Below are 12244 nucleotides of genomic sequence, written 5' to 3'. Positions count from 1 at the left end.
CGGCTCGATTGAAACGAACCCTGAAGCGGTTCGATTGCAGTGAGAAAGCGATCCGATCCGAGCGCGGTTATATCACAGTGTTTTATGGATATGTAATGGGCTTACGGCTATATGAAGAGAGAATTATGAGTATGGCGGGAAGTTTCGCGAGTCTCCGGATGCCCGCAAACGAGTGATGATCTCCCGGTAATCTCGCGTCTCCCTCCCGGTCCTCAAATAGGCATCGTCGAGCACCCTTCTCACCCCTCCCCACCGCATCTCTCCTCAGACACGTCGCGCGCGCACCCTGTCAATCACCACCAAACCACCACCTCTCCTGACAGCTGAGCGGGACGCTGCAAAATAGACCCTGACACTCTGACCAATGTAAGGAGAGTTTACTCGCACGTGACTTGTTTTAGCTCTTTTGGTCCGATTAGAAACTTTGCAGTGTGAAAGCAAACCGCTCCAAGAGCAAAGAGCAACAATGTAACAATTGTAATCTCTGTTTCGGAACAACTGAATAGATTCACAGGTGTGAAAGCACCCTAAAACGGAGTAAAAAAATTTTCCCATTTGGGTGCACATAATCAATTTAGTTCCTCTGAAATAGAGCAGACCTGAACCCGGAGACTTTGTCACAAGATAATTTAGATGTCACAAAGCCCATTTTAGGCCTGAACTCAATGTTGAGCAAATGCATACTTGCTGCACTTTTCCTTTGTACAAAAGCTTAAAGGGTCACGAAACACCAAAACACATTTTTTGAGCTGTTGACAGTCGTATATGTGTCCCACACTGCTAAAAACACTATTAGGACACCTATATTTCACTAAAAAGTGTAAATTGGTTGTTGTGTTATTTCAAGCAAATTCGTACTTCCTGTTTGAAACGAATTTTTGAAGCTGCGTCACGGTCATGACATAATAGCCTGTATTCCAGCGTGCAGACTGGGCGTCTGTGCCAGAGTGAGTCTTATTACGTCTTACAGTGTGATGCATTAATGCATGAGTAAGGCTTGGTTCAAACCAATCAGCGCGCTCTATTGTGCAACTTCATTAATATTCATTACTGTCACAGTGTAGACGGCAAAGACGCCACGTTGTGTTGGCAAAACAAGCGTGAAGTGTTGCTTTTATAGTTTGCTGCAGTTAAATTTCATTTTCATTTTCTCTCTGTGAGAGCGCAGAGTCACGTGTGGATTAACAGTGTACGCGACGCGTGACAACAACAACTTACGTGTCTAAGGAGGATTATTGTTTACCTGAGAGCTGTTCTCATCTGCAAACGCTGATATCCAGATTCGCTTGTAGTCTCTCTAAATAAAGACGCGGCTCTAGTTGCTGGTGATTGTCCTGTCTCTACAGATTTGGTAAGTGAGCGACCAGTGCTCTTTGTTTATTCAGTTCGTATTTTATTCGTATCAAACAAACTATTGCACCGAGTGCAATAGTTAGCACTAACAGTTACAACCAAACTATAACCTCGTGTTGGATTTTGTGACCGGAATAACACACGCGGCTTTCTGACGCTACCTGCCGTGTGTATCTAAGTTTTCGGGAAATGCTGAGTTTTTTTTTCTCTCATTCGCCGTGCGGTATCAAACATTGCATGAAAAATACACGCTTAGAGCAGCGCCTCGAATCAAATATCACATTTGTCGGGAGGGACATTAATGAATTCCCTGAATAAAAGAGCCAAACTGCAGTTAAAGTCCACCATTTAATAATTTGGCAAATAATTCGACAAAGATGTCCATGTAAACAGTCACATTGTCCGCTGTGGGTGTGTGTTTTGACTCTGAAATTCAGCGCGCCCAAATAGAAACTCCCATACCAAGCCGCTTTTCCTCCTCCGACACTCCCCCCTAAACAGAGCTGGACACGCCCACTTTTCTGACTTTTTCCAAAGTAGAGGTGTGAAAACACACTGCTGAAACGAGGGGGTTTCATGGCCCTTTAAACTGTTGTAGTGAATTACACACATGCACACAGATATGAGGAAAATGGAACTCCTGCTCATATAATTCAGCTTAACTAAATCATTTTGTATAATAACTATAAAATAATAATAAATATACAGACAATAAATGTTGCACTCCCATTATTATGCATGATGGGATCATACCTCAAAGTCCACAGGCATGTTGCGCTTTAATGCAATCTCAAACACTTGGCTAATCTCTGATTTGTTTAGATTTTCTTGTGCTGGCTCGTCCGTCATCTACAAGGTAAACACAACATGTTTGCTAAATCACAATTTAACAAGATGGATAAGATGCATGTATTTTCCTTGTATATTCTAATACATTTTCAGGAAATAATTAAACAAAAGTTGCACAGGCTCAGAATTGCAGAGAAAATACATTTTCACTTAATTAGTGTATGAGATGGATTTTAGAATTCCATTCAAAAACAAAAAGTAGGCAAATACAAATGTTGAAAATGTCAAAAAAAAAAAAATAAAAATCAGTTCAACAGCAGACAACTGAATAAAAACTGCATGTATACAACAAACATAAATTATACTCTAAAAATTGCTGGGTTCCACAAACTTCCCTCATGTTGTGCCAACACAAATAGATTAAGTTAACCCCCATTTACGTTATCCCAAAAAAATCTCAAGAATTGCGTTTCAGCACATTTTAACTAAGCAGTTTTAAATCTTTTCAAGTATACACTGGTATCTATTTGAAACAAACAAAAATTTAAAATAATTATTAACTTTTAATTTAAAGGGAAAATGAAACAAGCAACGCACATGAAGTGTATATTACAAATACTCACTTTCCCCTCATTTGGCACCAATTAAATTGCTTGTCTGCTTTGGACATCCGTTTCCTGCTTGACTTTAAGTTCATTATACTTCTAATTCACTTTGTAATCGTTTCAGCATAAATAATACATTACTTATATTCTGGAAAACACCTTAGATTAGGTTCAAGCTCACAAAGCAGGGGTCTGATTTATAAAATATGCATAGAGCAAGAAACCTTCCTAAAAGTGAACGTACAACAGAATAATTATGTATTTGTTAATGAATATGGCTCATACAATGATTACAAGTGGTTCAGTTTAGTCAATGTTTGAGTTTACTTGGGTGGCACTGTGGCTCAGTGGTTAGCACTGTCACCTCAAACCAAAAAGGTTGCTGGTTCAAGTCCTGGCTGGGTCAGTTGGCATTTCTGCGTGGAGTTTGCATGTTCTCCTCATGTTAGCGTGGGTTTCCTCCAGGTGCTCCGGTTTTCCCCACAGTCCAAAGACATGCAGTACGATGATTTGGATTAACTAAAATTGGCCGTAGTGTGTGAGTGTGTGTGTATGTGAGAATAAAAGTGCATGGGTGTTTCCTAGTACTTGGTTGCAGCTGGAAGGGCATCCACTGCATGAAACATATGCTGGAATAGCTGGCGGTCCATTCCGCTGTGGTGACCCCTGATAAATATGGGATTAAGCCGAAGGAAAATAAATGAATGAATAAGTTTACTAAAATCTAAGCCCATTCTCCCATCAAGAATGTTTTTACATCACAACTTTTGTGTGCGCACATTTCCGCCCTATTTTTGATGTGTGCGCCATGTTAATAAATGAGACCCCAGCTCATTTCGTAGAATAATCCATTAACAGCATGTAATGAACATGACCCGTCTCACCTCAGTTATTTGCTGCAATATTGGCTCTTTCTGCAGGTATTTGATAGCTTTGGCTGCAGCGTCATGTTTGGCGGCCTGACGTGTGCGGCCCTTGCCATGAAACTGTTGACCACCGATTGACAGCTCCATATGATACAGTACTGGCCCCACAGGAGGAAATGGGTAGTAATAACTGCTCAAAAACAAAAGACATGCCTGTACATCAATCCTACTGCATTTGTGCTAAGAGATTAATCACTGGCTATCACACAAGACAAAATGATGTTATGCTTTTAGGAAAACTGAACAGATTGGAATAGAAAGTACATACTGCTGCATGGAGCGTGCATACGGGCTTGGTGCTCTGATGTTGTAGTTAAATGCTGGTCTCATCCCCTGGTAGGCATCTATAGGTTTATAGATGGGCTTTTTGCCCAACTTCATACAAAGTGCATTAAGCTCCACAGTGTGGGTTACATTATCTGCATGAGAGAGAGAAGCATGTCAAAGAGCTGCTTGCTTATTTATAAGGGTTCAAACTATTACAGTAATGTTAGAGAATACCATTACAATTTGTAGATAATTAAATTTACATATAAGCTAATTCAATTCAACAATCTTTCTAATGTGGTGAATTGGTGATCAAGAAAACCGTATTATCCACTTAAAGTTATAGGGCTTAAAAGCATTTCTTTAAAACAGATGACTTTTATTTGGATTATAAATGTCTTTACTGTAGTATTTGTTCAAATTTATTTGGGATTAATTTAATCTCTTTAAAAAAATGTACCACAATGTACCAATGTTTTTTTTTGTGATAGCAAAGCTGAAATTTCAGTATCCACTATTAAGCCTGATTTATACTTTCGCCTGGTGCCGCATCGAGCACCACCACTGACTGTGCATCCACCTCACAAAACGGCCAAGGCTTTTATACTTGATGCATTTGCTGTTGTGATATTCTTTAAAACAACAGGGGGCAGTCAAAAGAAACGGACTGTAAAATCAGACGGTTAAACAGAGAAGTAGAAAGTTTCCGGAACTGCGTCATATCATTAATATTGTTCAAGATTATTAATAAATTATTTTAACGATTATAAGCATTTTTATAACCGTTCAAGATTTTTTTTTATTTAAATTTGATGCATCACTTGCTTTCGTTGATATCTTGGACAGTTCAACCTTCAAACCTTCAGTTTAACCAAAAAAAAAGTACACTTTCTAAAATATCTAAAAAAAGTAAAGACTTTTTTTATTTAACCCACTTAACAATTCACACATTACTGTCTGGCTAGTTTGTCCTCTACCTTTAAGCTAAAAAGGCAATAAAGGTCCAAGATTCCTGACCATTATCACCTATAAAGCCTAAAAAAACAGGCATCCGTATATTGTAAACCAATCGGTTTAAATATTCCTTTCCAGTTATCAAAAAAAAAATAATAATAAAATTAATGATGTAACTTTATTTTAGCTTAGTAAATATTACATTGTTCTAAATTATAATATATACACATCAGTGTAAAACTTATGAGTGGTGGAAAAACATAATCTGTAATTGTTTGATAAAACCATCTGGGTCTCCCCTTTAGCTACGGCCTCTCTTTTTGGTTTTAACAAACTTATTCTTCAAGTTTTTCTAAACTTTTTAACAAATCTTTCTTCCTTTCCCACTGCTGTTGCAATTTCTAGCCAAGAATTATTGGTCATCCGGTTCTCCCTATAATCAAACATGGACAGACTATAAAGATATCTGTACAGTCGTACCTGTTTCAGACAAAATCTCTTCAAAGTGGTTCAGATTCAACTCAAAGCAAATGCGGCGCGTGCAAACTGTTTGTTCGAGTCTCAAAAAAAATCTTGCACTTCGCCAGCCAAAAGCATTTCACACGCACCCAAAGTGAACCTCCGCAAACACATTGATGGCGTCACATTCACTGCACGCACTCAAGCGAACTAGCGGACGCGTTAAGTATAAACCAGGCTTTATGATCACCTCTAATATGCTAATCTGGTGCTCAAGAAAACATGAGGAAAATGTTATTACAAAGTTATTACAAAAAATGGTTATATTACTACTACCAATGTTAAAATTGTTGCTTACTTTTATTATTCAATCTTAGGGCGTACTCTCACTAGTTACAGTTTTGATGACTATCCCAAATATACGATACACTGGATGTTTAAAGATGCATTCAATGTTAAAATAAATGAAATTATTATGAATGATATTTTTGAAGTCTCTAAAGCAGATCCTGTAGTAAACCCTGCTTTAAAGGTCCCATGAAGTTAAAATAAAGGTGTTAGTATCAGTATTGTTCATTTTTAAGGTATCTACAGTGCTTTCGGAAAGTATTCAGAGCACTTCACTTTTTCCATATTTTTTTTATGTTAGTCTTATTCCAAAATGGACTAAATTCATTTATTTCCTCAATATTCTACACACAATACCTCATAATGACAATTAAAAAAAAAGAGTTTTTGAAATTGTTGCAAATTTATTAAAAGTAAAAAACCTGAAAAATGACATGTACATAAGTATTCACAGCCTTAGAGAGCCATAGAGTGGCCAGACAGAATCCACTCCCCACCTGGAATTTGCCAAAAGGCATCTGAAGGTCTCTCAGACAATAAGAAACAAAATTCTCTGGTCTGATGAGACTAAAATTTAACTCTTTTGAGTGAATGCCAGGCGTTACATTTGGAGAAAACCAGGCACCGCTCATCACCAGGCTAATACCATCCCTACAGTGAAGCATGGTGGTGGCAGCGTCATGCTGTGGGGATGTTTTTCAGCAGCAGGAACTGCAAGACAAGTCAGGATAGAGGGAAAGATGAATGCAGCAATGTACAGAGACATCCTGAATGAAAACCTGCTTCAGAGTGCTCTTGACCTCAGACTGGGGCGACGGCTCATCTTCCAGCAGGACAATGACCCAAAGCACACCGCCAAAGTATGAATGGATTGGCTTTACAACAACTCGGTGAATGTCTTTGAGTGGCCCAGCCAGAGCCCGGAGCTAAATCCTATCAAACATCTCTGGAGAGATCTGAAAATGGCTGTTCACCGTCGCTTCCCATCCGACCTGATAGAGCTTGAGAGGTACTGCAAAGAGGAATGGGCAAAAACGTCCAAACACTAGTGTGCCAAGCTTGTGGCATCATATTCAAAATGACTTGAGGCTGTAATTGCTGCCAAAGGTGCATCAACAAAGTATTGAGCAAAGGCTGTGAATACTTCTGTACATGTGATTTTTCAGGTTTTTTTGCAACAATTAAAAAACTATTTTTACACATTGCCAATATGGGGTTTTGTGTGTAGGATTTTGAGGAAATAAATGAATTGAATCCATTTTGGAATAAGGCTATAACATAAAAATGTGGAAAAAGACAAGCGCTATAAATACTTTCCGGATGCACTGTATAATCTTTTGCACAACAAATTAGTGAAAAAATTGAAGAAAAAGAAAATAAAACTAATATAAACATGTAAAGCGTGTAGTTTGTCACCTCCCCCTAAATAGATCAATAGTTTTATTCACGACACCTCATACTTCAGTTCTTATCAAATCGTGACCAATCAAATGCTCTCTAGGATCTGACATTCCTCATCTCCTTTGATGCGTGATGAAGATTTGATGCTTTTGATGTGCTTAAGCTTAACAACTCTCACTGGCAGAGCAGTGATAAAACGCTATTGGCTGTTTTTTTAAAGGGGAGGAGCCACACTATGTCCCAGCTTCTCTTCATGTTTCGGTTGAGATTACAACACAGAGTAAAACCGCATATTTCAAAGCACTTCAGGAGACCTTTAACTTTCAATACAGTTTTTTTCTCTCTTAGGATTTCACAATATAAGGATGAGAATATTTTCACTTAATAAGATAAAATGTAATGATTAGACGTACACTCTGAGCCCTTGTAGATCCCACCTGGGCTCTTACCGGGGTGGCGGGGGCTTCTGTGACTGGGTTTGGGGAGAGTTGTTTGGGCGAGAGCACTTGATGCTGCAGAGTGCTGCGCTTTTTTAATACTGGTCCCCTCTGCGTCCCAATGCTGATCCCCCAGAGTCAAGCGCACTGAGAAAATCTGACCAACACACACCGTCAAAAAGTATTAACAGCTGGGAAGGGAGGGTTTAGTGTGATTTTGTCTGTAGAAAAGTGTTAGGTCTTACCTTGGAGTGGGCTGGTCCTTCTTCACTGAGCAGCTTGTATTCAGGTTGGATCTTGTTGTAACGGGCTAACTCATTTACTAAACACATTGGGGTCTTCTCTTTAGGGTTTGCCATGTTAGATACTGGAATACAATATTAAAGTACAAATGAAATCAAACTACCTATATGATTTTCTTAGCATACATTGCTAGTTTTGTGTTGAACAATTCATCTGGGCATGTCCTTAAGAAAAAAATATGTTTGCCCTTGTAATCTAAAATTGAAATCTGAAAATGGACTTCCTGTTTTTTTTTCAGTTAAGTTGTCAGATAACGCATGTCTTAGGTATTCAACTGTCAGTTTTGACAAAAAACAGAAATAACTGTTAGGTTGTAATCATAGATATTTACTTTAGATGTCACCTACGCTGTTGTTGTCTATTGGAAGTAATGCGTCAATGGAACCGCCATTTTGGTACAGAGTAGCGCTCCTTTGAAATTAATTTGTTTTTGTTTCCTGTTGTACATATTGAAGGGGTAGTTTATATTGCTATGAAAATACTTCAAATAATAGGCATAATAATTATTGCTCTGTCCCAACCAATTGTATTGTCCCAATAGCGTAAGAACAGCAGCAAGCAGTTTGGATAAATTAAGTGACTTTACTGGCAACTGTTCTACTCAATCTTTCAAAGAGGGGAAAAGTATGTACATATTCACATTTACTAGCATGTTCAATTCAGCTAGCTGTACAATTTTACTAATGTGCATAGTTTTTATGCAAATCTTAATAAGCATATAAGGAAAATTTATTAAATGAGACCATTTAAATCGAATATTAGCTAAATTATCATATTTGTTACACCACCATTAAACGTGTAAGCCATGAAGACAAAATACAATCGGATTATAATTAAATGACCCTTGAATATTTACAAAAATAGAGCTTTAGTAAAAATAGAGCACTTACAGGCATTTATTTCAATGTTTAAATTAGCCGCAGAATTAAAACGCATGTGTGTTATCCGCTTGTTAAGTGTGACGTCACGTGAAACGGCTTCCAGGTCCAAGCGCTTTGTTCAACTGTATGGGGAGACTCATGAAATGGTAATAATAAATGTTTACAAAGCGATTTAATTCATTCGAAAATCACGATCGCAATATATATGTCCGTGCCTAATATCCGATGGAAAGAAAGTGATTCATTTTTTTATAAATTGTAAAAATGTTGGTATTTGTTATGCAGCAAGCCAAGAGATTGTTTTATACACTATGACTGTAAAATTAACTTTAATATGTGATATGAATAAAAAGTGATCATAATCGAATGATTTCTCAACTTAAATGAATGGCGGCTTGGACCCGGAAACAGTATTACATATGTCACCACTTAACAAGCGGATACTTGACCACGCACTTAGTGAAAATGAAAGTAAAACTTATCTGACTGTAGTACTGTAGTACTGTAGTACTGTAGTAAATGTCAACTAGGTGGCGGGTCAAAACCACAAGTGGCTAGATGAGACTGCACAACAATGATAGTAGTTCAAAAATATATGTTCTGGCGGGCCAAATATTGTTATATTTTTGACGCCAGTTGCGGGCCGGATGGAAGAGGAGAGCTTTCCGTAAATGGCTTGCAGGCCGGCAATTTGGGACCCCTGATATAGATAAACTATATTTTATATAAAAGGCACCAGCAAAATTGCTCAATTTAACTAATTAAAATGAAAAACAAATACATCAAATTGAAATGAACACATAAAAACTTTCTTTATAAATAAAATGCTTAATAATTTCTAAAACAGCACCGTCACTCACCTGTAGGGTTACAGAAGGGCGTGGCTGAGGCAGAAGGCAGAGCGGAGTTTCGCAGTGGGTGACTGGCACTCTCTGAGGGTAAGGGGGCGGTCCCACAGGGAATGCTGAACCCAGGTTGGGGCGGGGCCAGTTGTAAAGGGGCGCTGCTGGGTGCAGGGTTGCCAGGCGCTTGGAACTGAAGCTGTGACATTCTGATTGGCTTGTAGAGAGGTGGGTTGATTGAATGACCAGATATAAACCTTGCAGTCGGGAAAGAAGTGAATATTACAGAGAGAGTTGTGTGTGAAAGAGAGAGAATGAAGATTGTGGGTTTGTAGAGTGAAAAACGACTGCAAAGCTCTACCTACAGAGACAAAAAAATGAAAATGATAAAGATTAGAATGAGGTTATGTTTAATCAGTTGACAAAAAAATTATTCTACATTTGCATTTCCAAAGCAAATTGATTATATTAAAAGGTCTTATGAAATTAAAATACATTTCTTCAGATTTTAGTATCAGTATTGTTCAGTTTTAAGATATCTATAAGCTAGTGCGCAACATAACAGTGACGAAATTAGTATTTAGGAGATATAAAACGGCTATTAACATGTAAAGCTTGCAGTTTGTCACTTCCTCACAAATGGATCAACGTTTTTTTTCACGTCACCTCATACTACAGTTTCTAATCAAATTGGGACCAGTCAAATGCTCTCTAGTGTCTGATATGCCCCGCCCCCTTCAAGATGCTTCACATTTGATGCTCAACCACTCTCACTGGCCAAATTCCAAAATTGCTAATTATTTTATCTAATTTGTGTACTTTCGGCAATATACATTAAAACTTTATTTCACCTATTCTATAAATGCAAAATTGAATTACATTTTAAAATGCTAAATTCTATAAATGTTTTTTTTTTGTTCTCTTTTCTATTTTTTTGTTACTGTACTTTTTCTTCAATGAAGTGATGTTACTTTTCTTGTATAAAAAAAAAAGCTTTGATAAACAAAAACGCTTTTGGCTGTTTTTTTAAGGGGAGGAGCTACACTGTTTCCACCTTCTCTTTATATTTCAGTTGAGATTACATCAAACCAGTAGTATCTGGATGCAGCCTTTATGATGCAAGCTGAGATTGCATCACTCAGCGATGCAATGTCAGTCACAATGCACTCAATAGAGTAAGTGACGTCACTGTGACGTGTAGGGTTAGGGGTGGGGTTAGGTGAGCGCATTAAAAAGCATTGGATGCAGCTCAGATTGCACTGCACCAGGTCTGCATCCAGACCCCTCTCCATCAAACACTAAATAAAAAAATGCACCTCACAAGACTTTTAATAGAAGATTTGGTGAATGTAGACTGTAGAATTTGACAAAGAAAATAGAAAGCTTAATTTTGACTTCAATACTCAAACCTAAATGTTAACTTTTGTTTTAAAATAATGCAATATAAACCTAATTTAAGTTAGTTAGCAAGAAATTGTGAAATAATGCGATCATTTTTAATACTCAAACATGTATTTGACAGGATTTTAAAAAAGGATAATGAAGTAAACATTGCTTCAATAGCTAAATGTTCATCTTTAAATATAGCTAGAATTATAGACTAGTTATTCTTACTCAGACTTACCAAAAATAATCAAATAAAGCCAACCAAACACAAACTAATTGTAAATTTAGAAGTGTGACACTGTACCACAAAACCTTCTTATGTTGCATGGGTATATTTCTGACAATAGACAAAAACATATTGTATGTGTAAAAGAAATCCATAAAAGCTTATTTATTTCAACTTTCAGGTAATGTTTAAATCTCATTTTCCACTTAAGACTTTTTTTTGTGGTCCAGGTTTACAACGTTGAGAGCATGTTGATAGAAGCATCAAATGTGATATTGTAGACTTTCTAGGGTTACTGCAATGATGGCAAATATCAAGACGGAAAATCAACATATTAAAGTAACATGGCAACCAGCTCTTACTGGCTGACAGCTTCAGGAAACCTGATCAACAGCACAAAAAGAAAAAAATACATCACCTTGCAATAAAGTTGGCAAAATACAAAACACGCATCAACACTGCACACTCGATCAGTGTCATTAAGTTAAACCGATTATTTCGCATATTAGCATTAGCACAGGCTGAACATAATGGGTGTTTGCAGTATAATATCGCCTAGTGTATACTGAAGTATGAAATGTATACTAAAATAGCTTTTAAAAAGCCAACGCAGAAGCCGGTTATGTTGAAAAGAAAAATAAATATCAGCTGTCAGACTCCTCCTCCTACCCCTGCAAAGCAAAGTATAAAAGCCGGCTAAACAAACACGTTATACATTTAACAAGCATGATAACCCTAATCAGTCAAAATATTATTACATATGCATCTTGGTTAGAAAGCATCCATGGCACTAAGCGATAAAATCCTCTCAGATCAATATGAATGGCTCGAGCTAACGCACTAGCAGCTCGCGCATCTCAACAACTCCGGCTAAAAAAAGCTCACCTCGGTTTTATTTCTCTCCGGCTGTGATTTACTCCATGAGATAAGATGTTAAAGCGTAGTGTCTGTTCGCTTTCGTCCTTTTTATAGGGGTTCTAGAATGGTTTAGTATGAAAATACGGGGAAGAGGTAGAGAGGGTGAGTGTGGACAGGGCAAACACTAAAGAGAATAGCCCGATATTTTC

General features: G+C 37.5%; 1 protein-coding gene across 6 annotated transcripts in view; it reads right to left on the bottom strand.

The window, feature by feature from the left end:
- stau1 (staufen double-stranded RNA binding protein 1) overlaps nt 1–12244 on the bottom strand; it is a 23140-nt gene extending 10896 nt beyond the window's left edge. For 2 of the 6 annotated variants that reach the window (XM_073952625.1, XM_005168759.5), the window contains exons 1-7: nt 12063–12230; nt 9584–9926; nt 7785–7906; nt 7516–7696; nt 3942–4092; nt 3632–3803; nt 2107–2202 (exon numbers count right to left, since the gene is read on the bottom strand). In XM_073952625.1, coding sequence (XP_073808726.1) covers nt 2107–2202; nt 3632–3803; nt 3942–4092; nt 7516–7696; nt 7785–7906; nt 9584–9773 — 912 coding nt within the window. In that variant the 5' untranslated portion in view covers nt 9774–9926; nt 12063–12230. Of the gene's footprint in view, nt 1–2106; nt 2203–3631; nt 3804–3941; nt 4093–7515; nt 7697–7784; nt 7907–9583; nt 9927–12062 lie in introns of all 6 variants that reach the window. The other 4 variants (XM_073952627.1, XM_005168761.5, NM_205561.2 and 1 more) reach the window with 3 other exon arrangements.

This window comes from Danio rerio, chromosome 6 (genome assembly GCF_049306965.1).
Source record: "Danio rerio strain Tuebingen ecotype United States chromosome 6, GRCz12tu, whole genome shotgun sequence".
Classification (NCBI taxonomy): Eukaryota; Metazoa; Chordata; class Actinopteri; order Cypriniformes; family Danionidae; genus Danio; species Danio rerio.
The sequence above is the reverse complement of the archived record's forward strand: the minus strand, read 5'-3'. Positions and strand labels throughout refer to the sequence as shown.